This window comes from Uranotaenia lowii, chromosome 3, assembly GCF_029784155.1.
Source record: "Uranotaenia lowii strain MFRU-FL chromosome 3, ASM2978415v1, whole genome shotgun sequence".
Classification (NCBI taxonomy): Eukaryota; Metazoa; Arthropoda; class Insecta; order Diptera; family Culicidae; genus Uranotaenia; species Uranotaenia lowii.
The window spans coordinates 142,719,358-142,746,662 of NC_073693.1; the positions used below are offsets into that span (position 1 = coordinate 142,719,358).

General features: G+C 41.6%; 4 protein-coding genes across 4 annotated transcripts; 2 read left to right on the forward strand and 2 right to left on the reverse strand.

Moving 5' to 3' along the window:
• Nucleotides 1-856: 856 nt before the first annotated feature.
• LOC129752690 (uncharacterized protein K02A2.6-like) lies at nt 857-6,155 on the forward strand. Its single transcript, XM_055748460.1, has 4 exons — nt 857-868; nt 1,836-3,320; nt 3,507-3,800; nt 3,858-6,155. Exons 1-4 carry the CDS (start codon nt 857-859, stop codon nt 6,153-6,155), a joined length of 4,089 nt encoding a protein of 1,362 aa, XP_055604435.1.
• A 689-nt stretch (nt 6,156-6,844) lies between these two features.
• LOC129752691 (probable cytochrome P450 6d4) lies at nt 6,845-8,155 on the forward strand. The gene has a single exon (XM_055748461.1). It carries the CDS (start codon nt 6,851-6,853, stop codon nt 8,153-8,155), a length of 1,305 nt encoding a protein of 434 aa, XP_055604436.1. The 5' UTR covers nt 6,845-6,850.
• Nucleotides 8,156-15,648: 7,493 nt separating this feature from the next.
• Nucleotides 15,649-17,201, reverse strand: LOC129752692 (probable cytochrome P450 6d2). The gene has a single exon (XM_055748462.1). The coding sequence runs from the start codon at nt 17,194-17,196 to the stop codon at nt 15,649-15,651; it is 1,548 nt and encodes a 515-aa protein (XP_055604437.1). The 5' UTR covers nt 17,197-17,201.
• A 3,877-nt stretch (nt 17,202-21,078) lies between these two features.
• On the reverse strand, nt 21,079-25,106 carry LOC129752693 (uncharacterized). The gene is made up of 2 exons (XM_055748463.1): nt 24,911-25,106; nt 21,079-21,539 (listed from the first exon to the last, which is right to left on the reverse strand). The coding sequence occupies exons 1-2, from the start codon at nt 25,104-25,106 to the stop codon at nt 21,079-21,081; spliced, it is 657 nt and encodes a 218-aa protein (XP_055604438.1).
• Nucleotides 25,107-27,305: the final 2,199 nt, after the last annotated feature.

Sequence of the window (27,305 nt, forward strand, 5' to 3'; positions counted from 1 at the left end):
ATATGGATGGTAATGCCGATTTTAAAGCTATCTAAACCACTTTAAATATAAATAAAAACGTTTTCAAAACAATGCAAACTTATCTGGTGCTGCCACTTTGCTATAGATAGAAATCTAACGATTAGTTGAGGCAAAAATCAAAGACACGCATCACGGGCGTTGGGAGGAAACATTTGGTTTTCAACTTTTTAATGGCTTACATACAATACCAAGCAGTGAACTTTTATTAAAATTGTTTTGTCTATGATTAGAACAATGTCACATATGTACATGAATGAAGTATTCAGAAAAAAAAACAAAACTTAATCGTCATCATTCCATTCAATTTTGGTATGCGATCCCAAGTATGTGAGACGTATTTTTTTATTTCTTTTAGCGCCGTGATTCTTGGAGAAAAAGTTTTTTCGGACACATCTTTGCAAAGCGGGAAACGTTAGCTGAGTTGATTATTCAGCTGTATGGAGAATAAAACATCGAACAATTGTTTTCGGGGATTGATCGAAAGATAACTAAATTTATTGCTTAGAGCAAAATGTTATTTCGGTGTTTGTGTTCGGTGTTTTAACAAGAAGTGAGTTTTTTGACTACCCACAAAACTCATAGAAATATATTGTTTTTCCAATTAATTTTATGATAATGAATATTGTAGTGGCGCGCCCCTCGCAATATGATATGCGTCCTTGCGATATCTTAGGGATTGACAGAATACGGGGAATTAGAAAACGTGCGTGTTCACGACCGGTTGTGTGTCCCGTGGCAGCCAAATAAAAGTTGAAGAATAGTAGTTGAATTTCGTAGCAAAGCAAGTGATTTGTGATCCGAAAGTTCCGTTCTCTACAATCTGGCGACGAGGATAATGGATCGTGCGGTGAGTAACATTATTATTAACATTTTTAGTGAAAAGAAATTGTTGGGAAAAAAAAGCGTCTCGTGGGGGCGTAGCACCAAGATGGCTCGAAACTTGTTTCCTAACATAGTGGTGGTGGTGAGAACAACAATCGAAGAGAGGTTGAGAAATTTTTCTTTGCAGCGAAGACGGACGGAGAGAGAAAATGAAAACTGCTCGAATTATGTTGCTTGCTGTGATTCCGAGGATAATAACAGTTTTTGTTCTGAGGAACATATTCGTTATTTGCTTTGAGAAGTAATGCGAACGATTCTGAGGAATGGAGTGAAAAGAAATGTGAACGATTCTGAGGAATGTATGACTGCTCTGAGGAATAGGTGTGTTCTGAGGAATAATTTGAAAGATGTTCTGAGGAATAATTTGAAAGATGTTCTGAGGAATAATTTGGAAGAATTTCTGAGGAATAAGTGCTGAGTTCTGAGGAATAAAGTTTGATTAGTTCTGAGGAAAACGTTTGTAAGATGTTCTGAGGAATATGTGCTTAGTTCTGAGTATAAGTTTCGGTTTGTTCTGAGGAATAAGGATTTCGTTCTGAGGAAAAAGGTGTGGTTCTGAGGAATGTTATGGAGTTTATTCTGAGGAATTGTATGGAGTATATTCTGAGGAATAGTAAGGGATTTGTTCCGAGGAACGTTAATCAGACTGCGGTCAGTATGGAATGAAAAGATTGATGATGAGTTTCGAGAAACTCGGATAATCGAAGTAATTTTGAGAAACAAAACTTACAGCGTCATAATTTTGTCAGTTTTCATGGAATATCCTCCGCAAGCAAATTAGTCTGAGGACTGAACATCGAGTTGGGAAAACACAAAGTTTGAGGAAATGATGGCATTCTGAGTATTATGATGTTTTGGAGAAATATGTGGGAATGTTGCAACAGATAGATTTTGAACATAACGTAATGACGTTTTTCTCACCGGCATTTCAGGTGGAAAACTCAAGAGCGCTGCCGCCGTTTCGCTGTGAGGAAATTGAACGCGGTCAGTTAGCTAGAGAATGGAGAAGTTGGCGCTCGTCTCTAGAAGTTTACTTTGAAGCGTATGGTATCACGGACCAAAGCAAGATGAGAGCAAATCTGTTGCACCTGGGTGGAAGCCAACTGCAACGCGTATATAATAGTTTGCCCGATGTGGATAAAATATCTTTGGTAGCAACAAAGCCTAATTTCTATGATACGGCTGTCAACAAGTTGCAAGAATATTTTGAACCAGGCCGACAATGTGTACTTGGTAGGCGTAGGCTTCGTACAATTACTCAGGAGAAAAATGAACGTTTTGCTCATTTTTTGTTACGTTTGAGGCAGCAGCTACCAGATTGCGGATTAGACCAATATTCGATAGAGGTGCAGGAAGTCTTGACTGAAATCTTATTAATTGATGCCATTATCGGGGGTTGTTCTTCTGACGAGCTTCGTAGAAGAATATTACAGAAAGACAGAGCATTAGTCGAAATCGAAGAAATTGGTAGTATGCTTGAAAACGTGGAGCAACAAGTCAAGGATTTTGGACAAATGAGTTCAGAGAAGCAACCGGAGAAGGTTTTCCAAGTTGAGACGAAACAATTTAAAAAGTCGACACCTTTTAACTCGCGGAACGCAAATTGGCAACGTGGAGCTAAATGTTTTAACTGCGGTGTACAAGGTCACATAAGCTCTTCGGTGAACTGCAAAGCGCGTAACCAGAAATGTCGACGGTGTGATGTGGTAGGGCATTTTGAATCCGTCTGCCGAGAACGTAAGCGAAGCAACTCAGATTGGAAACCAAATAAGATTAAGCGTGTACGAATGTTGGAACAACCGGAACCGGAAATTCCTGAGACGGGTAGAGGCAAGGAAGTTCGCTATTTGGAACAGAAAGGAATTGACAACGAGGAATCTAATAAACGTTTTTACTGTTTCCATCTGGGTAATGATAGCAACGTTCTTGACTGCAAAATAGGGGGCGTTGTTATAAGAATGCTAGTCGATTCGGGATCCGATATCAATCTTATTGATCAAGGTACATGGAAATTTATGAAATGTCAACAAGTTAAGGTTCAAGAAATGATAAAAGGTTGCAAGCAAGTTGTCAAAGCTTATGGTCAAGACAAGCCTCTACCGATTTTGGGAACGTTTAAAGGATTCATAGAAATTGGAACAAAATCCACATATGCTTCGTTTTCCGTGGTTGAAGGTGGTCAACGTTGTCTTCTAGGCGACGCAACTGCCAAGCAGCTGGGCGTTTTGAAAGTGGGCGTGGATGTCAACCAATTAGATTCAAAACCGGTATTTGCCAAAATTAAAGATATCCAAGTCAACATTCATATGGATCCATCAATGAAACCCGTTTTTCAACCAGTACGGCGAATTCCGATTCCGTATGAAGAAGCCGTCAATCGAAAATTGAACCAACTGTTAGAGAACGACATTATTGAGGTGACTAAATGAACGATATTTTTATTTGAAATTTAACTGTAACGGTTTACAAGAGAAAATGTTGAAATGAAATGCTGATTACTTTGATAAATAAAAAAAAAATAGAAGCAATACAACCTAAACTGATATTTTTTGTACAATGCTAACGATTCCATTCGTCTTTCATGACGTTACGTAATGTTTTAGGTGAAAAAGGGTCCAGCTTCGTGGGTTTCGCCGTTAGTCGTTGTTGGTAAAGCCAACGGTGAACCTCGAGTATGTTTGGACTTGAGACGAGTTAACGAAGCAGTTATGCGGGAAAGATATCCCATGCCGATGGTTGATGAGATTTTGGCACGTATTGGTAAAGGCGCAGTGCGAAGTCGATTGGATATACGTGAGGCTTTCCTTCAGACAGAACTGGCTCCCGATTCACGGGATATTACGACATTTATTACTAGTCGTGGATTGTTTAGGTTCAAACGATTACCTTTCGGATTGGTAATTAAAATTGAATTTATTTTGTAGGTTTAATTATACATGCAACTTCGATTCTAGGTTTCCGCACCAGAAATATTCCAACGAGTAATGGAAGAAATACTCGCTGGGTGTGAAGGAACCGTTGTATACCTTGATGATATTTACATAGAAGGGAAAACCCGCGAAGAACATGATCAGCGTCTGAAAATAGTATTGCATCGGCTGAATGAACGAGGAGTGGCATTGAACAAGGAAAAATGTGTCATAGGTCAACCAGAGGTACTATTTTTAGGGCACGTAATTTCAGCTGAGGGTATTCGACCGTCTCCTTCGAAAGTAGAATCTCTCCTTTCCTTCCGTGCACCGGTTAACGTCAATGAGGTTAAAAGTTTTCTAGGTTTAGCCAATTACCTGAACAAGTATATTCATAATCTAGCTGACCTAGATGAACCTCTTAGACGACTGACGCAAACTGACGTAAAGTTCGAGTGGAAAGATGAACAACAAACGTCGTTCGAGAACATCAAAAAGGCTCTGGCGAATACTCCTCAACTAGGCTATTTTAATGTTAAACATCAAACCTCTGTCATAGTAGATGCCAGCCCTACAGCGTTAGGTGCGGTTTTAGTTCAGACAAGCAACAACGAGAACAGAGTAGTGTGTTATGCATCTAAATCTTTAACCGACACCGAAAAACGGTACTGCCAGACAGAAAAGGAGGCATTAGCCGCAGTTTGGGCCGTTGAGCGGTTCCAAATGTATTTACTTGGACTAAAATTCGACCTCGTAACAGACTGCAAAGCGTTGCAATATCTTTTCATACCACGATCAAAACCGTGTGCACGTATAGAACGTTGGGTACTGCGATTGCAGGGGTTTACTTACAGCGTAAAACATATCGCTGGACCTAAAAACATCGCAGACGTCCTATCGCGCTTAACCACCTTGGAACCAAAGCCTTTCGACCACTCAGAAGAACTGTTCGTGCAAGAAATTGCTGCAGCCGCAGCCACAAATGCTGCTCTTAGATGGGAAGAGGTCGAGCAAGTTTCAGCGCAGGATGACGACATAAAACAAGTATTAGATGCTCTTAGAAACGATAAAGTACACGAACTTCCAGTTTGCCTTAGGACTGTGGCTAATGAATTATGCCAAGTTGGGAATATTCTTATGAGAGGGGATCGTATTGTTGTACCAAGCAGTCTGCGTCAAAGAGTTCTAACCATAGCTCACGAAGGACACCCAGGAGTTAGAATGATGAAAAGCCATTTACGGGCATCCGTTTGGTGGCCTAAATTGGATCAGGATGTGGAAAATTATGTCAAACGGTGCAGAGGCTGTGCTCTAGTTGCCGCTCCAAATCCACCTGAACCCATGAGTCGTCGTGATTTACCGTCTGGTCCTTGGGAAGACCTAGCTATTGATTTCCTAGGCCCATTACCAGAAGGACAGTATCTGTTTGTCGTCGTCGATTTTTACAGCAGATACTTTGAGGTATGTGAAATGAAAACCATTTCAGCAGAGAGTACAATTCAAGAACTTACAACAATGTTCAGCCGCTTTGGTGTTCCTTTGACTTTGACAGCAGATAACGCTCCTCAACTATCTAAAGACTGCGAAGAATTTGCACGGTTCTGTTCTGATTACGGTATAAAATTAGTCAATACCATTCCATATTGGCCCCAAATGAACGGGGAAGTCGAACGGCAAAACCGTACAATCCTAAAAAGATTAAAAATAGCTCAAGAGTTAGGGCAAAACTGGCGAAATGAGTTGCAAAAGTTTCTTTTAACATATCGATCCTCTACTCACACCACAACGGGTCGATCTCCGGCAGAGTTAATGTTCGGGCACAGAATACGGACCAAGCTTCCGCAAATCTCTACTTCGACTGTAGAAGATGAAGCCATGCGTGATTTTGACAGAGTCAACAAGGAAAAGGGTAAGCAGTATAGTGACAACAGAAGAGGTGCTCAAGAAAGTGGCATAAAAGAGGGCGATCTAGTTCTTATGAAACGTGCGAAAAAGGACAACAAGTTGAGTACTGAATATGTCAACGAACCCTTTGTAGTGAAAAGCAAAGTCGGAGCAGACACGAACATCGAGTCCGTGGAAACCGGTAGAAAATTTCGTAGGAATGCGGCTCATTTGAAGAAGTTGATGGATACCACCGAAGTAGTCAACGAAAGAGACAGGCATGATGAACGGGATCCTCTAGAACTACCACAGTGTAGTACGTTCTCGTCGGGCACTGTCGATCATCGAGTGGCAGATACACAACAGGATTCAGAACAAGCAGAGCCGTCTAAAGGACGGAAACGCAAGGAGCCTTCGTGGTTTGATGATTACGTGACACACTTCATCAAGAAAGGTTAAGTGGGATGTAGTGGCGCGCCCCTCGCAATATGATATGCGTCCTTGCGATATCTTAGGGATTGACAGAATACGGGGAATTAGAAAACGTGCGTGTTCACGACCGGTTGTGTGTCCCGTGGCAGCCAAATAAAAGTTGAAGAATAGTAGTTGAATTTCGTAGCAAAGCAAGTGATTTGTGATCCGAAAGTTCCGTTCTCTACAAATATCATAATGAAATGTTTTCAATTTGCGTCGGTGTTATGCTATGCTACAGAAGCTTTGTTTTCAAACTCTTCTGGTATTTTGGCTTCCCCATTTTTATCTGATTACAGTCAGGTTGCGTTTAATGATAAGGAAATCAAACAATAAAAAACTGTTTTGGCGACGCTTGGTTAATCTGCCACGGAGGTTGATCTTCCAGTCAAAAGTCGATGCATTTGCTAATGTGGGACTCAGTCATTGCTTTGAAGACCTGCAAAATGTTTTGGTTGGTCGCGTTTTTATTCGTCGTTACGGTGATATTTGTCGCCCAGAAAATTTGGTTTACCCACTGGAGCCGCCAAGGGATAGCACAATTCGCGCCAAAATTTTTATTCGGTGATATCGGAGAGGTTTTTCAGCAACGTCTGAATATCGGCATGGTGTATGCTAAGCTGTACGAAAAATCCAAACATTTGCCGATATGTGGCGTTTACTTTTCGTTCAGAAGATTTTTGATGATCAATGATCCGGATCTGGTGAAGGATGTGTTAGTTCGAAATTTCAGCCACTTTTATGATCGGGGAATGCGAGTGGATGAATCGGTGGACCCATTGGGAGGTCACTTGTTTGCGCTCTCTGGTGAAAAATGGAAACATCTACGCACGAAATTGGGACCAGCGTTCACGTCGGGCAAACTGAAAGCCATGTTTCCAACCTTGCTCAAAATCGGTGAAGTGATGTTGGATCATGTTGGCAGAAATGGCAGTGGAATGATAGATGTACGCGAGTTATCAGCACGCTACTCTACTGATATCATAGCTTCCGTTGGATTCGGAATAGAAACAGATTCCATCAACAATGAGGATGAAATTTTCCGTAGGATGGGAAGTAAATTTTTTGCTCTAACTCTGAAGAATATGTTCCGTTTGGGATCGTTCTTTTTCTTTCCTAAGTTGCTAACGACACTTCGTATGAAACATGTGGACCAAGAAGTTGAAGACTTTATTTTCAATCTTGTTCAAGGGACGATGGAATATCGGGAATCTAATGGGATCGTTCGTAAGGATATGATGCAATTGTTGCTTCAGCTGCGAAATACTGGAGCTGTTGCTGAAGACGATCGATGGGATGTTGGAGTTTCGAAAAATTCTAAAACACTATCTCTACCAGAAATATCTGCTCAAGCTTTCGTTTTCTTCATCGCTGCCTACGAAACTTCATCTACAGCTATGGCATTTTGTCTTTACGAAGTGGCGAAGAATAAAACCATTCAACGAAAAGCTCAAGAAGAGCTTGATGAAATCCTCAGTATCAACCAAGGAAAATTTGACTACGAAAGCGTTGTTAAAATGCAATATCTGGACAAATGTATCAAAGAAACTATGAGGAAGTATCCAAGCCCACCATTTTTGAATCGAGAGTGTACCAAGGACTATCGAATTCCAGGAACAAATACAATTATTAAAAAAGGAACAATTGTGATCATTTCTACGTTGGGTTTGCAGCGAGATGAGCAATTCTATCCCAATCCCGAAGAGTTCATCCCTGAGAGATTTGACCACTTTGAAGACAGCAATTCTAAGGTACCCTACTATCCGTTTGGCGATGGGCCCAGAATCTGCATTGGGATGCGCCTGGGACAGTTGCAGGTTAAGCTGGGCTTGGCACTGCTACTAAGCCGATTCAATTTAGAGCTTGTAGATGAATCTCAAAGAACCGGTGAATTGAAGCTGTCTCCCAAATCTATATTGTTGACCCCGGTCGATGGAATCAATCTTAAGTTGCAAGAAAGAATTTTAAATGGCTGTCGAAAGCTTTGAAATGGTGTACTCTCAAAGAAAAAAAGACAGATTCAGTTATTTGAAGGGACACCGATAGGAATTGAATTTTCAGAACAAGCAAATGAACTTTCTAGGTCCATATTGTCAATAAAATATGCTGATAAAAGTGTTAAAAAGTGTTCAATATTTTTCAAACATATTTTCAATCATGCTTTTCCGTGCCATTTTCCTGAAATGCAATGGAATTTGAACTCCTAATGATGACAAAAATTCTGGTGTCTAACTTACCTACCTACCCTAAGGGTCCAGCGCCGATTGGCCGACGCATAGGCCTGCGATAAAAGATCTCCACTGCTGGCGATCCTGAGCCAGCGTCTTCACTTGCTGCCTGCCAAGGTTCTCGTCAACTGTGCGACGCCGCCACGAGCTTCTGGGCCTGCCTCTTCTTCGATGCCCATCTGGATTCCAGTCAAGCGCCTCTCTGCAAATCTCGTTTTCATCTCTTTGCAGCGTGTGCCCAATCTATCTCCACTTACGTTCCCGAATCTCGATTTCTAGCGCCTTTTGATGACACCGGCGATGAAGTTCCACGTTTGAGATCCAATTGACAGGCCACCAAGCACGGATGATGTTAAGTAGGCAGCAATTCTCAAAAACATTCAGTTTTCGCGTCGTCACCGCATATGTACACCAAGTTTCACACCCGCACAACAATACGGATTTGACGTTTGAGTTGAAGACTCGGATTTGAGTTCGTTGAGAGATCTGGCGTGACCGCCAGATGTTTCGGAGACTCGCAAACGTAAATCGGGCTTTCTGGTCCGGGTTAAGATGTCTTTCTTGGTATTTGGTATCACCATCGGGCGTAATCTGGCTACCAAGATACTGGAAGCATTCCACTTTCTCAACCCAGCTAACATGAAATCGTAATAGAAATGATAAACCAAATCGAATATTAAGACATTTTCCATAACTATCGTAAACACGTTGGTATTGAGTGATATTCTATCATTCATTTACGACAAGCTTTCCCCAAAAATAGTTGAGTCGGATAGCAGTTTAGTAAATTCGTAAATATGTTTCCAAATCGTTGAGAATATTCTAAATCAACATTTACGATTTGAGTGAACCGATTTACGATAAATGGGCGGCCCTTCAATTGGCACTCTCTCCGGTCTCTTCTTTTGACCGGTTCGTAAAAAGAAAATCTCACCTATAGAGCTATGCGATGAGTTGGCATAGTGGTAAGATACCGGACTGCGAACTCGGAGGTCTGGAGTTCAACTCTCGGTCGAAGAATTTTTTTTCGTTCATTTTGCTTTTTGTTAGAAAATCGAATCGTTGGAATCTTGTCATTGTAGATATATCGCCTCCACTTTTGTAGCTATATGCTATTTTGGTAAGTTTAATTCAATCTTTTTATCTGGTATATTTGTTTGAATAATTCTGCTGCTCCTGCGTTATACCTTCATAAATGTTTGCAGGGAACCTGTTGTCCAGCTACCACATAATTGGAACAATTTTCTGTGTTGATTTCCATCGACTTGGTCTTTCCGACATTGATTTTGAGACCTGCTGCCTTGGAGCTTTCGGCGAGGTCGTCGATATTGCTCTGCATGTCTTGTTGTTTTTGGGCGAGCAAAACAGTATTGTTAGCCAGGTCAAGGTCGTTCTGTTGCTCCATTGTTGAAGGATTCCACGGCAATCCTCGGTTCGGTGCAAAGTCGACCGATCCAGTCAGAATCTCATCCATTACGATGAGGAAAAGTAGCGGTGATAAGATACATCCTTGTCTCACTCCAGCAGTTACCGGGATTGGTTCGGACAAGACACCGTCGTACAAGACCTTGCACGAAAATGCCTCGTACTGTGCTTCGATGAGATGGACTAGTTTCTCTGGGACCCCTCGTCGTCTTAGAACAGCCTAGATGTTTTCGTGGTTCAGTCGGTCAAATGCTTTCACGAAATCAACGAACACCAGCAGAAGAGAGTCTTGGAATTCGTTGATTTGTTCCAGTTTGATTTGTAGCGTTGTGATGTGGTCCACAGACCACACATGATGGTCCGGATCGGAATAGGAGAGGCGGACTAAATGAGCATACTAAAGAGAATACTTATTTGGGTACTAGAAATATTTTTATAATTTTTTGAGACTCATATCCTCTTCAATTCGAGAGAAAAGAAGAAGGGAGCGAAGGCTCCCATAATATTTTTTGGACGAACACAACAGATATACGACCTCATTGAAGGTTTATGTTTCATCTAAGGCTGATGTCATGCTGAAGCAACAAGCAACGCGACCTTCAACCCAACGTTCACACGACAAACCAGCTCTCATTTGATCTCCATGGAAAAAGCGCAGACCTGTCATACTGGTCGCTTTGTAAAGCGCGACAAATCTGATGCCAGTGTGTTTTGTAGCGCGACTAGTAGGAAATCCAATGGGAATATTGTTTTTTTCTCGATTTGAAGCAGTGATTCCGGGTTTTAAACACAATAGTACGAAGATCTGTCCGAACTTGTGATAATAAACTAAAAAATATCTTAATCGGCGAGAAAATTTTCATGAATTCTTAGTTCCGACAAAAAAAAACAAGGAATTTTGTCGGTTCAAATTTCGGCATTCTTGCAATCCGGGTCGTGATTTGATGAGTTTTTGATGGCTCCCGAAAGAAAGGAGACGATTCAAAGCATTATCAGATGTAGAGAAGTGATGATTTGTAGGGAATTCCAAAGCGACAGGTCGCGCCAGCATGACATACCAATGCGTTGCAACGCTTTCTTATTGGAACGTTGCGTTGTGTTGCGTTGCTAGTTGCTTCAGCATGACATCAGCCTAAGGGATTCCATTAATTCAACACGAACGTACATCTTGCGAGGATATAATGACTAGCATCTCACAAATGCTGAATGAGAGTGTACTATGAGATAACTTTAAGACTATCCTCTTCGCCACGGGCGATTGGGCATTAAAGATACATTCTTTCTCTTAAGCGAGCCACAGACTACACAACATTTGTACAAATGCGATAAAGTTCGATGAAATTTTGTCGCTGTGAACACGATTCGCATCGTGTATGGCACTGCTTGAATGAGCGCCCAAACGGTTTGAGGTCGGTATCGAAATATTTTGTACAAAACACCCTCTGCCGGGGTGGGGATGGTTTTTCTTTGTTGATGTTGCTGTTATCGCTAGCAATCGTGTGTGTTCGCGTGAAATAAGTTTGTATCGTGTGTGGGGGAGCATAGATCAAACAATCGTCGTGGAATCACCAAATTTGTACAGGCCATTTGTGTAAAGTCTGCTTCATTTAATATTGGAACACAAACAATTGCGTGTAGTTCAGTCATTTATTAACGAATTCATAATTTGTTTTTCATACAAATGTAGCATTTTCTTTACTCTTTCATAAAAAAAATTAAAAAATTTATTCATTGCTGTTTCGAAGAAATTCTCGTACTTTTCCCGTAATACGGCACATTAGGCGGCGCACACCCTTTTCGTCCACCGTTTTGGCGATTTGATTCCACCAGTTCTTCATTTGAGTCATGTTCCTAACAAGTTTTCCCTTTGCCTTAAGCCTCCGCTTCGTGATTGCCCAGTATTTCTCTATCGGCCGGAACTGGGGGCAGTTTGGGGGGTTGAGGTCCTTCGGTATTACGCTGACCCCGTTCGTTGCGTACCATTCCATAACCGTTTTGCTGTAATGGCAGCTTGCGAGGTCCGGCCAAAACATTACTGGACGGTCGTGGGCACGAATAAACGGCAGAATCCGTTTCTGTAGGCACTTTTTCTGATGTCATTGTCTTGTCAGTGAGGAAGACTTTGGTTTTCTGTCCACAACTGCATATCCCCTGCCAAATCATGTACTTGCGGGCGAATTTATCCGCAAACACGAACTTAAATTTTGCAGGTACATCCCCCCGAGCCGTCGCCAAATAAAATTTTTGACCTGGGATTTGCCCAAAGTCCGCCTTCACGTAGGTCTCATCGTCCATCAGAATACATCCGTCGAACTTGGTCAGCACTTGGTCGTACAGCTTTCGAGCACGGATTCTGGCCACATTGTTCTGCTTCAGCGTCCGATTTGGCTGTTTGCTGGCTCGGAATGACCTTATTCCTTCCCGGAGACGAATTCGTCGCACCGTACTGTGAGCGGCCTGGAACTTATTGGCCAAATCGCGGTCTGAAAGATTGGGATTCCTCTTGACGGCCTTGATGACTTTCCCACGCAGTTTCCGGTCGACAGTTCCACTCCGACGCTTTGAATGCGGCTTCCGAGCCGTCGTCAATGTTTCCTTGTACCTACTGCTTGATAACACGCCATACGGTATTTCTGCCGACAACAATGGATTTTCAAGAAAACTGTGCACAATTTGATCTCTCCGTTCGGCTTCCATGGCGGTTGTTTACAAAATGCTATCGTTTGGTGTTATGACATAAATACATGGTGAAAGGTAATGAATTTCCCGACACGTGGGTGAAAAAAGTTTCCAAATCCGTCCACTAGGAGCGCCACAATGAGCAATAGAATTTGTTCCAATATTAAATGAAGCAGACTTTAGTCTATGGCCCGCTTTAGAGGAGTATGTCATTCGTATGGATTTGTAAATACCTGGATTTGTAAATAACATATATTTTGGTAAAATTTCTGAAGCAAATAAAGACAGAAGCTTAATTTCAGATACAAAGAAATTATAAATAAAATTTTTCAAATCAGGTTTCTTTTCTGTATTGCAACTTGAAGAAGTTGCTTCTTGATGACATTGAAATTTAAGTTTAAAGTGATGTAAATAGGAAAACAAATCAAAATTTAAATAATATTATCAGTTTTCATTGGTTATTCCGGGGGTTGATCAGCTAGTGTTTGGAAAGATTATAAATTTTCGTAATTTTTTTAATATTTTACTAAATTTGAACAGATAAAGTTTCGTTGACTTTGTTTAGTTCAAAAATTTGTTAACTTTATCTTCCTTCATTGGAGACATAAAAACACAATTTCTAAAGAAAAATAGTGCTATTTTTCTGTTTTTTTTTCCCATTAACTTAAAGAATCTGAATCCAAATTTTCAAGGTATGTTTGTTTTTCTTCATGTAGTTGTGTTCTAAACTTTTCCACATTTTATTCGAACAGCTCTTAAATATAAAAATAAATTGAAAATACAGTTAAGCATTATTTTTTGTTGTAATTGTAATTTTTATTTTCGATTTATGTTTGCTTAAACCTTGAAGTTAAAAATAGAACTTAGTTATTGAGTCAAGTAAGAAATGTGTTGAATACATATATAGTATATATAGTATTTTCGAACGATCATAGTTATGAAAAATACATCTATTGATTGAAATTGGAATAATGATCAAAATTAATTAATTATCGAGCAATTTTGGAAAACTACATGGCTATCTTTACTTACAATTTCGCTGAAGATTTCAAAGCAAATTTCCTAAGGGTTTGCGATAAAGGAACCATATAAAAACTTATTGATGTTAGCAACATCAGATTTTTTGTAAAAAGCCGTCGTTTTGTAAAAAGCCGTAAAAAGCGTTCTAGTCTTCTAAGCCAAGGGTCATGAGATAGAACCTCGGTCACGGCATACATTGAACCCTCTCTTTGGGCATGTGGTTTTAGCATTCGTAAGATGCTAGCCATCATATCCTAGGAAGATGTACGCCTTAGATTTGAGTAAATTAGACCTCTTCAAAGAAACATGAAGTGCAAACTTTGATGCCTGAATCGATAGCAAACATTCACCAAAATGAGCTATCAATGTCAGAATAAAAGCATAATCTAGTGTTGTATTTTATGCGATACTAAGATTGAGTTTCATTGAAATGTCAATAGCCGAAATTGACAACACTAAGATGTCTATTTTACTATGACAGCAGGAAAAGGCATCATTATGCTTTCATTCACTTTCATCGATCAAAAAAGGTAAATCAAAATGAGAGCTAATTTGTATTCAAATGTCTGCGACGAGAATTCGGGTTTATTGAAGTGTTTGAATTTCAATTGAACTTAAACCCAACAACGAACCTAGCAGAATGTGCAAATTATTTAGTGTTGATTTCGTTTTTATCAAAACTAGGTATAATTGATACCTCAATATTTTTTATAATCATTCTTATCTTGGCGTATGCCGAATACAATCCAACAATAAAAATAATCCAACAAGGATTATAAACCATAAAAACCTCTTGAAATAAATTTCATAGATTATGTTAATGAAAAAAACATTATTTTTGCAACAGTATTTATTCACTACAAATCGTACATTTATTCAAAAAGGCTTACTGAGTAGGATACGACGAGTGATTATATACCGAACGTATATGGAATTTTTTTATGCAACCCTGAAAATCTTTTTTTTTTAAATTATGGTATTTACATGCCTTCATGCAGCAGTAACTAATTAGTTTGAGGAAATCAAAATTTTAGTGTGAAATTATAGAAAACACTAATTTTGCGCATTTTTGGAAAATTTTTGGACAAAGGTCTAAAATTTTAACAAGAGGAGCTTTTTAATAAATAAATGAAAGTTGGCAATGTAAAGATATATTTCTGATAGTTCAAAATTTAAATCAGTTATAATTCTTAAGTTTATTTAACTATATAAGTATATGGTTTTTGTTATAAAATTATAGTTAATTTTGCTATCATGTCTTGATAGCGGAATTTTGAACATCTTGCCCTAATTAACGTTGTACAATACTAAAATTTTGCTCTCGATTTTATTCGTGATATGCACAGATATGAAAAATTTTTATTCCCATAAAAGCTCTTTTATGCCTCGTTTGGCCACTGTTTTAAAAATAATTTGATATAATAACGATGCCAAACTTTGGGTGTGAATTGAACCTTAAAATGGCATCGCCATCAAAACTCGGTTCGAAACGTTTGATAAACAAGGTATCATTAAATTTTCATTGAATTCTAAACTAGACAAATCGAGGTATTCGTATATGAAAAGTGACACCTTTATTTTGGAAAAAAATGATAGCAAAATAAGGTATAACTTTTTTTAAAAAAAAGTCTGCTCAGGTAATATTTCGGCCTATTTCCAACATCAATCTTATTTCTAGTGATAAAGATCTTCTTTATTTTTTGCAGCATTCAATTCGTATATTTTGCATTTGATACATTTTTTTCCGTCTGTCTCTAAATAGTCTAAAAACTGTACAAAGATACTAACCAACAGTGATTAATAACGTAATCAATATATTTTTATCAATTCTATTTATTGGATTTGAAGGTAATTTGTTTCAAGACGTTCCAACTTTTTATAGTAAATTTCTTTACTTCATATTGCTGTATATAAAATTAGCGTTTACTCAAAGCATTCCAGTTTTCAAAAATAAATTCTTTTCATTGTTTACTATCGTGGAAGATTGAAATAATAAAATTAAAACGCTCAAACTATAGTTTGTAAACCCATCTTACCGAAAATAATAAAAAGGCTCATATGAACAAAGTTTTAACTTTATTATTTCATTCACAACAAAACCAGTAGTATGCATGGGCTAATGCGTAGGTTCAGAATAGCACCTTATCATTGGCAGATCTTCGATGCAAATTCAAAGTTATCCCACCGATAGGAGCCATCAGTATAGATTTTGGAGAAAGCTTTGGCTCGTCGTTTCTCTGGGATTCATCCACTAAGTTTAAGCTGAATCTGCTAAATAGAAGTGCCAATCCCAGCTTCACTTGCAACTGTCCTAAACGCATCCCTATGCAGGTTCTGGGCCCATCGCCAAACGGATAGTAGGGTACTTTCGAGCTTTCGTTCACAAAGTGGTCAAATCTCTCAGGGATGAACTTATTGGGATCCGGAAAGAATCGCTCATCTCGCTGTAAGCCCAAAGTTGAAATGATCACAACTGTTCCTTTTTCAATAATCGTTTTTGTTCCAGGAATCGGATAGTCCTTTGTACACTCTCGATTGAAAAACGGTAAGCTGGGATACTTCCTCATAGTTTCTCTAATGCATTTTTCCAGATATTGCATTTTAACGATGCTTTCGTAGTCAAACTTTCCATGATTCTTGCTTAAAATCTCATCCAGCTCTTCCTGTATTTTCTTCTGTATTTCTTTATTTCTAGCTGCTTCATAGAGACAATACGCCATTACAGTAGAGGACGTTTCATATGCTCCAATGAAGAACACGAAAGCTTGAGCTGATATTTCTGCCAAGGATATATGTTTGCTTGTTTGCGAAACCCCATCCAAATCCCATCGTTCATCTTCAGCAACCACTCCTGTGTTACGCAGCTGAAGCAACAATTGCATCACATCTTTACGAACGATTTCATTCGCTTCGCGATATTCTACCGTTTTTAGTACAAGATTGATAATAAAATCTTCAACATCTTGATCCACATGTTTCAAGCGAAGAGCTAGCAGTAGCTTCGGAAGAAAAAAGAAACATCCAGCACGAAAGATGTTCTTCAATGTTGGTTTGAAAAACTTTGATCCCATCTTACGGAAAATGTCGTCCTGGTTGTTGATAGAATCGATATCCACGCCAAAGCCCACGGATGCTATGATATCTGTCGTGTAGCGAGCTGATAATTCTTTAACATCTATAGCCTCACTTTCATGCCTGTCGACATAATCTAACATCACTTCACCGATCCTCAGCAAGTTGGGGAACATGCCTTTCAGCTTTCCTGGTGAAAATGCTGGTCCTAATTTCGTGCGCAGATGTTTCCATTTTTCGCCAGAAAGTGCAAATAAATTTCCACCTAAAGGGTCCACCGATAAGTCCGCTTTCATTCCTCTGTCATGGAAATGGCTGAAATTTTGCACCAACACATTCTTCACCAGATCCGGATCATTGATCATCAAAAATCGTCTGAACGAAAAATAAATCCCACATATCGGCAAATGTTTGGATTTTTCGTACAGTTTAGCAATCACTGTACCGATGTCTGCTGGTTTCAAGAAAACATCGCCAATGTCTCCGAAGAGAAATTTTGGCGTGAACTGTGCGATTCCTCGGCGAGTCCAGTGGGTGAACCAAATTTTGTGAAATGCAAGTGTTGTCACGATAACGAGTAGCAAAACTACGACAAACCACAGCATTTTGGAAGCCTTCAAATCTGCAACTGAATGGCATAAGCTCTATTCCATCAACTTTTAAATAAAAAATCATCCTCCAGAGGAATCACTGCACGTTGAAAAAAACTTTTTTATGGCTAAGTTACGATCAGTGCACTTCCCTCGATGGGAGAAAGATATCTTTTTAATCCCCGGAGGCTGTGAGGGATTTAATTCGGTATATAAAGGTGCGGGGTGCAAAATAATAGAGAATCCCCCTAGGGAACAAAAAAGTATATATCTTAAACTTAACACTCTAGTGCCCAACCCCGCCTTCAGACGGAGTATACTGAAATAGTCATAAAACCGCATCGAAAAGTTGGTTTTTTCGCTATGTGATTAAAAATTTAGCAGTTTTTAGAAAAACTGTCAAAATATTTTCTCATCTATGAAGATTTTCGTAGAACAAAAGTTGTTCTATTTACTGTGAACTTTTAAGCGGAAAAATAATTTTGGTTCTAGAGGATTAAGTTTTTTGACTTAAACAGTAGGGTGTGTTGAATTGCATCTTTTTTCAAATTTAAAAACCCCTATTAATTTAGAAAGTGTGTTTAAAACTTGATAAAAATTAACAAAAAACAAATTCAAAAAATTATGCAAAATTGAGTTAATCATAATAACAACGGCTTATTTTTATTAATAGGTAAGAAAAAAGTTTATGAATAAATCGTTCGATTTTTTCACGGTTCCACTTTGGCAACAGGAAATTCTCGTGCGTGCTCAGGGGCAACCCAAGGCAAAAAAAGTTTTAACATTTCTTAAATCATTCTACTTCAATTTCTACAAATCTATGAAAAGAAATCAAAACTAGAAAATCGTAATGAAGACTTGAAACATAAAAACTAAAAAAGGCCCCATGAAATAATATCTAGAATAGTTTTTATTTAACATAAGTTAAGGGGGCATCCCTATAGAGTAAGCAGTGAAAAAGTTCTCCCGCATTTCGCGGGCTGAGAATATCACAAACTTGGTATTGAGTTTCAATGTTTTCAATCCGAAATCTGGACATAATTAATGTTCGAAAAAAAAAATTAAGAAGAATATGTGGAAAAACATCTACAATTTTCATTTTTTTATAAAAATACGTCAGTCAGAATATTCTGAACAGGTAAAATAAAGATAAAATAAAGAAAAACATCTCCTCATTTTAATAACATGCAAACATGTCTAGCAAAACAATAATGTTTTTTTTATTACCGTAACTTTTCAAGTAATGGTTACTGCACTAAAATAGCAGCTAATTTCACCAAAACTGGCTCACAGTGCTAAGAGGGAACAGAGAAGCTTTATGATAAAATTTCAAAAAATTTATCCGGGTAAATACCAGGTATTATTATAACTTTTCACCTTACAATCAATATTATTGAAATATCCGTTGGTTTATGCATTTTGAACCCTTTACTCCCTCTATTTTTGAAAATAAAATCTATAAAAAAAAACAGTTGTTGCTTAAATTGGACCAAACGACAGTACTGAGTTTCTTTATTGAATTTCCATCCCAATTTCTGTCTGAAATACGTATTGAAACATTTTCAACTGATTCAATCAAAATTCTAACACTGAAGTAAATATCATGAATTCAGCTTATAATTTTCAAATGATCATTCTCAAATTATCATGAACACGATATCATAGTTGAGTTGCTAAGGGGCCGTTCACTAATTACGTAAGCACAATTTTGGAAATTTTATACCCTCCCTCCCCCCCTGGTAAGAAAAAGTAAGATTTTTCTAAACCCCCCCTCCCCCCCTTGTAAGATCTTACGTTTTTGAATTTCTTAAGAAAGTGACACGTTTTTTTACAAAAAGTGCTTGAAAATATTAAGAATAAATTAATCGTCCATGCTTCAAAGCAAAGCACTTTTAAGTAAAACTTAATATATGCATTTAAAAAGCACAATTTATACAAAACAACAGATGAAATGTCACAAACGATTATAGAAAACATTATTTGAGACATAGCATGTTCGTAGCAGCATAATTTTCAATAAATTTCCACAATCGAATAAACAATACAAAACCTAATTTTCAAATAAAAAAAGAGTGAAGATAAGGTTAACAAGGTACCATGAAACTTGTTATGTTTTGACCTCAAAATCATAAAAATAAAAAAAAAAATTCATTTTATACTACTAGAATTGATGCAAAAATGTTTAGCCCATAAGCTTAAACTCATTTAAGCAGCAAGTTTAAGGATTTTTTGGCAAATCTTAAAATCTTAAAATCTAAATCTTAAAAAATAACCAACAAAAAGGTAGTGAGAAGAAAAGAAAAAAACCTGAGCAATATGTATTCGTATGGCTGTGACGAATTATCAATGTAACATTTCTTACGTAAGATTTTTGGAAACCCCCCCCTACCCCCCTAGTAAGAGATCGTAAGCAAATGTGAAACCCCCCCACCCCCCCCCTAAGTGCTTACGTAATTAGTGAACAGCCCCTAATATCATTAAGTGTTTCTGTTAAGTGTTTGTCTTCACGGAGCAACCCATGTGCGATGTGCATAAAAGTTTATAAACACACTTGTACCCTACTGGTGAAGTGCGTGTTGAACTTGCTTTGATGAAAACATGTTCGAACTCAAGTGTAGAGTGCAAGTTTAAACTTGGGTGCGCTTTCATGTTTGAAATGTTTTAAAACCAATCACAGCACTCAGCAGTGGTAGTTTTGAACTTTTGTTTCGGTCGCGGTTGACGCGGGGAGACTTCTGAGAACATCCCTGCTATCATTTATGACTGCTGTTTCTCGGGGCAAAAGATCGACTCTGACTAAAATCTAACGGAAGCGATCACCTGAAACTGAACCTTAAAATATATGGAAGACACATCTGATGTCCTGAAAAACTCAGAGGTAAGTAGATAATCAGTGTTAGTTGTGTATTATGAATTATGCCATGTTAAATTTTCTTTGCAGAATTTTCGTTTTGACCGGCTAATTTTCGAAAATAAGCTTGCCAACCTCTGCCAGGCCAAACTAAATCCGTTCCTTGCAGTTTTCAGTAAACCAAATACCTACTCTCTACTGTCTAGCGGCCATGTTTTCTCCAACGAATTCGTAACGGATATTCGACACGACGAGCGATCAACTGTGGACATTCTGTCATAGCTGTGACCAAGGACGCGGAGCAGTTTTCTGCAAGCAGTGCATCTGAATATATGCATAACAAAAACTTAATCAATAAATTTAAGTTTGTATTTGCTATGACCTTTAAATTGTGCCTTCGAAATGAAATGAAATTAATAAGAGTTCTTCACTGTTCTAATTGTTAATTCATTTTTGAAAACGATTCCTTGAGATAGTCTCTTGTCCAATTAAGATTTCAAACTTTCATAATTTGACTCATCTCGTGATGATCGATTCGGAACATCATCGGCTAGTCACAATCGTATCTTCTTGAAATGCTCTCTGCTCAATTTAATTTGATATCCGCCCGCATGCGTTCTGGTTTCCAGTGTTTTGTGCCGCTGATCACAAAAGATTCATCGAAATGTTTAGCTTGATGCAGTAGGTTCTGTTTGGAAAATCCATTATTGGCTGCATGTTGCCATGTTTCACTAGTGTGGTCAACACAATTACTAAGAACAACTTTCCAGGATCCCTAAGTGTAGTGTCAACGATTTAAAACGAACCAATTTCTCTGTAAAAGTTTACGCCCGGTGCTCGGAGACTGAGTATTGATGGTGTTCCTTTTAAGTTTGGCTACTTATTGTAGAAAAACAGTGTGCTGTGGTTTGGTAAACAGATTTATTTGAACTGGTAGAGAATACAAACTGGTAGGCGGTTTTATAGATAATTTTGAATTTTCATGGCTTGCCCAGTTTGGTTTAATCTAAGGGAAACTTATTCTAACGGCTGATTATGATTATCTCCTAGGGTTGTTCCTTAACACCCCCTCTCAATCCTAGGGAGGCACGATGATGTTTCAATGGACCAGCCGGCAGACTCTTGGTGAGGACATCTGCTAGCTGATGGCTTGTTGCGATGTACTGCAGCTTGATGATCTTGTCCTGGATGCATTCACGGATGAAGTTGTAGCGAATATCCAGATGTTTCATTCGCTTCTGATCTCGAGGCTCTTCTGCGATGTGAATGCAGGACTGGTTGTCTTTGTGGATTATCAGCGGGGATCGCAGGACCACACCAAATTCGGACAGCAGGTTCTTCACCCAGATGGCGTCACATGCCGCCTGGCTTAGGGACTCGTACTCGGCTTCGGTGGATGATAGTGACACGGTTGTTTGTTTCCTGCTCGTCCATGCGACCGTGTTGCCGAAAATCTGGAACAGGTAACCGGAGGTAGAATGCCGAGTATCGACATCGTTACCCCAGTCTTTATTTATTATTTACATAGTATTCCGTCTCACGACATAACTTGACGAACATAATTCCTAAAATTCACTCGGTTCATAGCAACCGTTCTCCAATTTCTCGGGCACCCCACGTTCGCCAGATCACGCTCCACTTGGTCTAACCACCTCGCTCGTTGCGCCCCCGCTCGTCTTGTTCCTACCGGATTCGTAGCGAACACCTGTTTTGCAGGACAGTCGTCCGGCATTCTCGCAACATGTCCCGCCCAGCGTATCCGGCCAGCCTTCACCACCTTCTGGATACTGGGTTCGCCGTAGAGGCGCGCGAGCTCGTGGTTCATCCTTCGCCTCCACACTCCGTTCTCCTGCACGCCGCCAAAGATGGTTCTTAACACTCGTCGCTCGAATACTCCGAGTGTACGCAGGTCCTCCTCGAGCAATATCCATGTATAGTGCCCGTAGAGAACAACCGGTCTTATGAGCGTCATATACAGGTTACACTTCGTGCGAGGGCTAAGTCTTCTCGACCGCAGTTGCTTGTGGAGTCCATAGTAGGCACGACTTCCGCTGATAATTCGCCTCCGGATCTCACGGCTGGTGTCATTGTCTGCGGTCACCAGTGAGCCGAGATAGACAAAGTCTTCGACTATCTCCAGCTCGTCGCCGTCGATCGTGACCTTGTTATTACTGGACAAGCGGGTTCGGTCGGTCTCGGATCCGCAGGCCAGCATGTACTTCGTCTTGGACGTATTAATCATCAACCCAATCCTTCCTGCTTCGCGTTTCAGTTTGCGGTAGATCTCCTCCACCGCCGCAGATGATCTGCCGACTATATCAATGTCAATATCAATATCAATATCAATATCAATATCGGCAAAGCAGATAAGTTGACTGGATCTGTTGAAAATCGTGCCCCGCATTTCGCCCACCGCTCGTCGAATAACACCTTCTAGCGCCACGTTGAACATCATGCAGGATAGACCATCACCTTGTCGAAGCCCCCTGCGCGATTCGAATGAACTCGACAATTCACCCGAAATCCGCACACAGCACTGCGTTCCATCCATCGTCGCCTTGATCAGTCTGATCAGCTTCCCGGAAAAGCCGTTCTCGTCCATGATTTTCCATAGCTCGTTACGGTCGATCGTGTCGTATGCGGCTTTGAAGTCGATGAATAGATGATGCGTAGGGACTTGGTGTTCACGGCATTTTTGGAGGATTTGCCGCAATGTGAATATCTGGTCCGTCGTAGACCGTCCCTCCATGAAGCCGGCCTGATGACTTCCCACGAATCTGTTTGCTTGTGGCGTTAAGCGGCGGAGTAGGATTCGGGACAACACTTTGTAGGCGGCATTGAGGACAGTGATCGCTCGGTAGTTCTCACAGTCTAATTTGTCGCCCTTCTTGTAGATGGGGCATATTACCCCCTCCTTCCACTCCTCCGGTAGCTGTTCTATGTCCCAGATCCGGATTATCAACCGATGTAGGCAATCGGCCAACCTGTCCGGGCCCATTTTGATGAGTTCAGCTGCGATGCCATCCTTCCCAGCCGACTTGTTTCTATTCAGCTGGCGAATGGCTTCCTTAACTTCACTCATCGTTGGGAGTGGCTCCTCTTCGTCGTTGGCTACGCCGGCGATGTACCTTCCCCCACCGTCTTGATCGAAGTGCTGCTTCCACCTTTTGATCACCTCGCGATTGTCCGTCAGGATACCCCCGTCCTTATCCCGGCACATTTCGGCTTGCGGCACGAAGCCTTTGCGGGATGCGTTGAGTTTCTGATAGAACTTTCGTGTTTCTTGGGAACGATGCAGCTGCTCCAGCTCCTGGAGCTCCTCCTCCTCCAGGCGGCGCTTTTTCTCCTGGAAAAGTCGGACTCGCTGCCTCTTCCGCTGTCGGTGATTTTCCACATTTCGACGGGTGCCTCTTTGCACTACTGCCGCCCGCGCGGCATTTTCTTCGTCCATCACCCTCCTACACTCCTCGTCGAACCAGTCGTTCCGTCGTGATCGCTCCACATAACCGATGACGTTCTCCGCCGCACTGTTGATGGCTGTTTTGATGGTATCCCAACAGTCCTCGAGAGAGGCTTCGTCAAGCTCGCCCTCTGCCGGCAGCGCTGCTTCGACCGATTGCGCGTAGTCTGCCGCGACCTCAGGTTGCTTCAGTCGCGCGATGTTTAACCGAGGCGGGCGCCGGTTTCGCTTGTTGTTCACTACGGAGAGTTTTGGGCGCATCTTCACCATCACCAGATAATGGTCCGACTCGATGTTGGCGCCCCGACAGGATCTGACGTCGATGATGTCCGAGAAGTGCCGGCTGTCGATCAAAACGTGGTCGATCTGTGATTGCGTTTGGTACGGTGATCTCCAGGTGTACTTGTGTGGGAGGCGGTGCTGAAAAAAGGTACTACGTACGGCCATTCGTTTGGAGGCGGCGAAATCAATAAGTCTGAGGCCGTTTTCGTTGGTCAGCTGGTGCGCGCTGAACCTTCCAATTGTCGGTTTAAATTCCTCCTCCTGGCCGACCTGAGCATTGAAATCCCCGATGACGATCTTGATATCATGTTTTGGGCAACGGTCGTATTCACGCTCCAGCTGCGCGTAGAATTCGTCTTTGTCGTCACCGGTACTTCCGAGGTGAGGGCTGTGCACGTTGATGATGCTGATGTTGAAGAACCGGCCCTTGATTCTCAACCGGCACATTCGTGAGTTGATCGACCACCACCCGATCACGCGCTTTTGCATCTTTCCCATCACTATAAAAGCTGTTCCAAGCTCGTGTGTGTTGCCGCAGCTCTGGTAGATGGCACGACCATCTGGATACGTTCGTACCGTGGAGCCCTTCCAGCATACCTCCTGCAGCGCTACGATGTCGAATTTGCGGCTCTTCAATTCGTTGGAGAGCACGTGGGTACTGCCCACAAAATTTAGAGATCGGCAGTTCCATGTTCCAAGTTTCCAATCGCTAGTCCCTTTTCGTCGCGTGGGTCTTTGCCGATTTCCATCCGAAATTTGTTGTTCGTTATTCGTTGCTTATGTTTTTTTAGTAGTCACAGGCTCGCAAGGCCCGCAGCTAACCCCACTATCTCGCAGGAGGACCGTCGTGATGTTGCTGTTTTGGGTCCCGAACACCACCAGGACGTTGTTGCACTCCGCACGCCGCCCCTTACATGGAGAACAGACGCGTACGAAGCCCCCTAACTCATTCTGCATGCGACCAAAGCATCCACCGGGGTTGGGTACCCGATCTCCGCTAAGGTTGCTCGCACCCCAGCTAGTACCACGGGGAGGTAGAGAATCGGAGTTGCAGACAAGAGGTGATATGACCACTACCCGAGGGTTGGGCGTATGGGGTCTCGAGTTGCACATTGTCTACTTCACTAGCCCGTTACCCCAGTCAGCATCAGCGAAACCGATGATTGGCTCGCCGCCTTCGTCTTGCTTGGTGTAGACCAACCGAAAATCCTTCGTCCCTTGGAGGTACCGCAAGACACGCTTCAAATAGGCCCAATGCGTATCAGTGGCACCATTCTGGAACCGACTCAGGTAGTTAACCGCAAAGCTGATGTCCGGTCGCGAGGAGAGCATCAAGTATGTAAGGCAACCGATGAGCTCTCGATAAGGCTGCTACGTTGACTTCTCGCTTTCGGAATTTCGGGCCAGCTTAAGGTTCGTCTCTAGTGGGGTGGCAACAGGCTTGCAGTTCCGCATTCCAAACCGCTCAAGCAGGGAAGATACATACCCGGCTTGACTGATGGACAATGTACCTTGCTTCCGGTTGCGCTCAATTTTCAGGCCAAGAAAAGTGCAGACGTCTTCCAGGTCTTCCATCTCGAATTCGGCTGCTAGTTGCGACTTGATCCACTTCAATTTCTCAGTGGAATCCGTCGCAATCAAGATGTCGTCTACGTAGAGGATCAGGTACACCTTGAAGTTCTCGGTCACCAGGGTGTACAAGCAGTTGTCGTAGGGAGACCGCTTGAAACCTAACTCCAGGATGTACTTGTTGAATCGCTCGTTCCAGCTGCGGGGCGCCTGCTTCAGGCCGTACAGGGATTTGTTTAGTCGGCACACTTTATTCCCCCTCTCAAATCCTGGTGGCTGTCGAATGTACACCGTCTCTTCCAGATTTCCGTTAAGGAAGGCGGTGCGAACGTCCATCTGGTGCAGGTGTAAGTCTTTCTGGACCGCCACGGCCAAGAGCGTTCGAACGGTATTCATCCTAACCACTGGGGCATACGTTTCTTGGTAGTCGTACCCAGCACGTTGAGAGCAGCCTTTGGCGACCAGTCGAGCTTTGTACCGGGCAGGTTTACCGTCATCCTTCTTGATTTTGAACACCCACTTGCACGGCACAACTCGACTTCCGGTAGGGGGGTCGACAAGATTCCAGGTGCGGTTTTTCTCCAAGGACCGCATCTCTTCGTCGACAGCAGCTTTCCACAACGGCCAATCGTCACGCTTTTTGAGTTTTTCGATGTCTTCTGGCAGCTCATCGACGTAGGCCTCGGCATTCAATGCAAAGGCGATGTAGCTCTCGTCTTCAGAATCGCATCGACCAGCGTGGCGTTTCGGGGATGGATTCAATTCGTAGTCGGAAAAACGAGCCGGCCGCTTTTTCGCTCGTCCACTTCTTCTTACTGGCACTTTTTCTTGATTGTTTAGCACTGTTTCGATATTCGAGACTTTTTCAATTTCACTTTCATCACTATCGTCTATCAGTTTATCATCCCATACAGATTCGTCATCAGATTCTAACACTTTTTCACTAGAATTGTCTTTGTGTTCATTTTGTTTCACTGAATCTGACACGAGATGATCATCACTGTATTTAACACTTTTCACTTCCTTTTCTTGCACTACTACGTCTCGAGCGACGATCACTTTCTTCAGCACAGGATCCCACAGACGATATCCGTTGTTCCCATATCCAACCAGGAAACACACAACATGGCTCTTCGGATCAAGTTTGGACCTCTTCTCCTTCGGGATGTGTACAAACGCCTTGCTTCCGAAGACACGCAGTTTAGACACGTTTGGCTTGTGTCCGAACCACATCTCGTACGGCGTTTTTGCTTCCATCAAAGCAGCGGTGGGGCTCCGGTTGATGACAAACACTGCTGCTAAAACCGCTTCGGACCACATGTATCGTTGGAATTCGGACTCGTCCAGCATCGCCCGAGCACGCTCCATGATGGTTCTGTTCATGCGCTCGGCGACGCCGTTCTGCTGAATCGTATAGGGGATGGTGGTTTCCATGACGATACCTTTTTCGTTGCAGTACTCCTGGAATTCGGTGTTGATGTACTCGCCACCATTATCGCTTCTCAATCGGGCGATTTTGGTTCCAAAACGAATAGTGGCCATCGCAGCATATTTCCTGAACGCTTCAAAGACTTCGCTCTTCGCTTCGAGAATGTAGACGGCGGTAAAATGCGTAAAGTCATCGATGAAGCTCACGAAGATTTTCCCACCATTCCAGGATGCTGGCGAGAAAGCTCCACACACGTCTGTATGGATGAGCTCCAAGGGGCGTGAGGAGCGGGGCTTTGAGGACTCCTCGAACGGCAACTTAGCTTGCTTCCCCTTCATGCAGGGCTCGCAAATCTCACTTCCAGACTCAGAGTCAGCGGCGACGTCCAAACCTTCGACCATCTCGTTTCGGATCAGTTTCTGAAGACCGGCTTTCCCGATGTGCCCGTACCGGCGATGCCACAACGACAGCTTTCCTTCGGTTTCTGCCGTCAGCGCCGAACCAAAATTCCGGATTCTCACATCCAGCTCGTA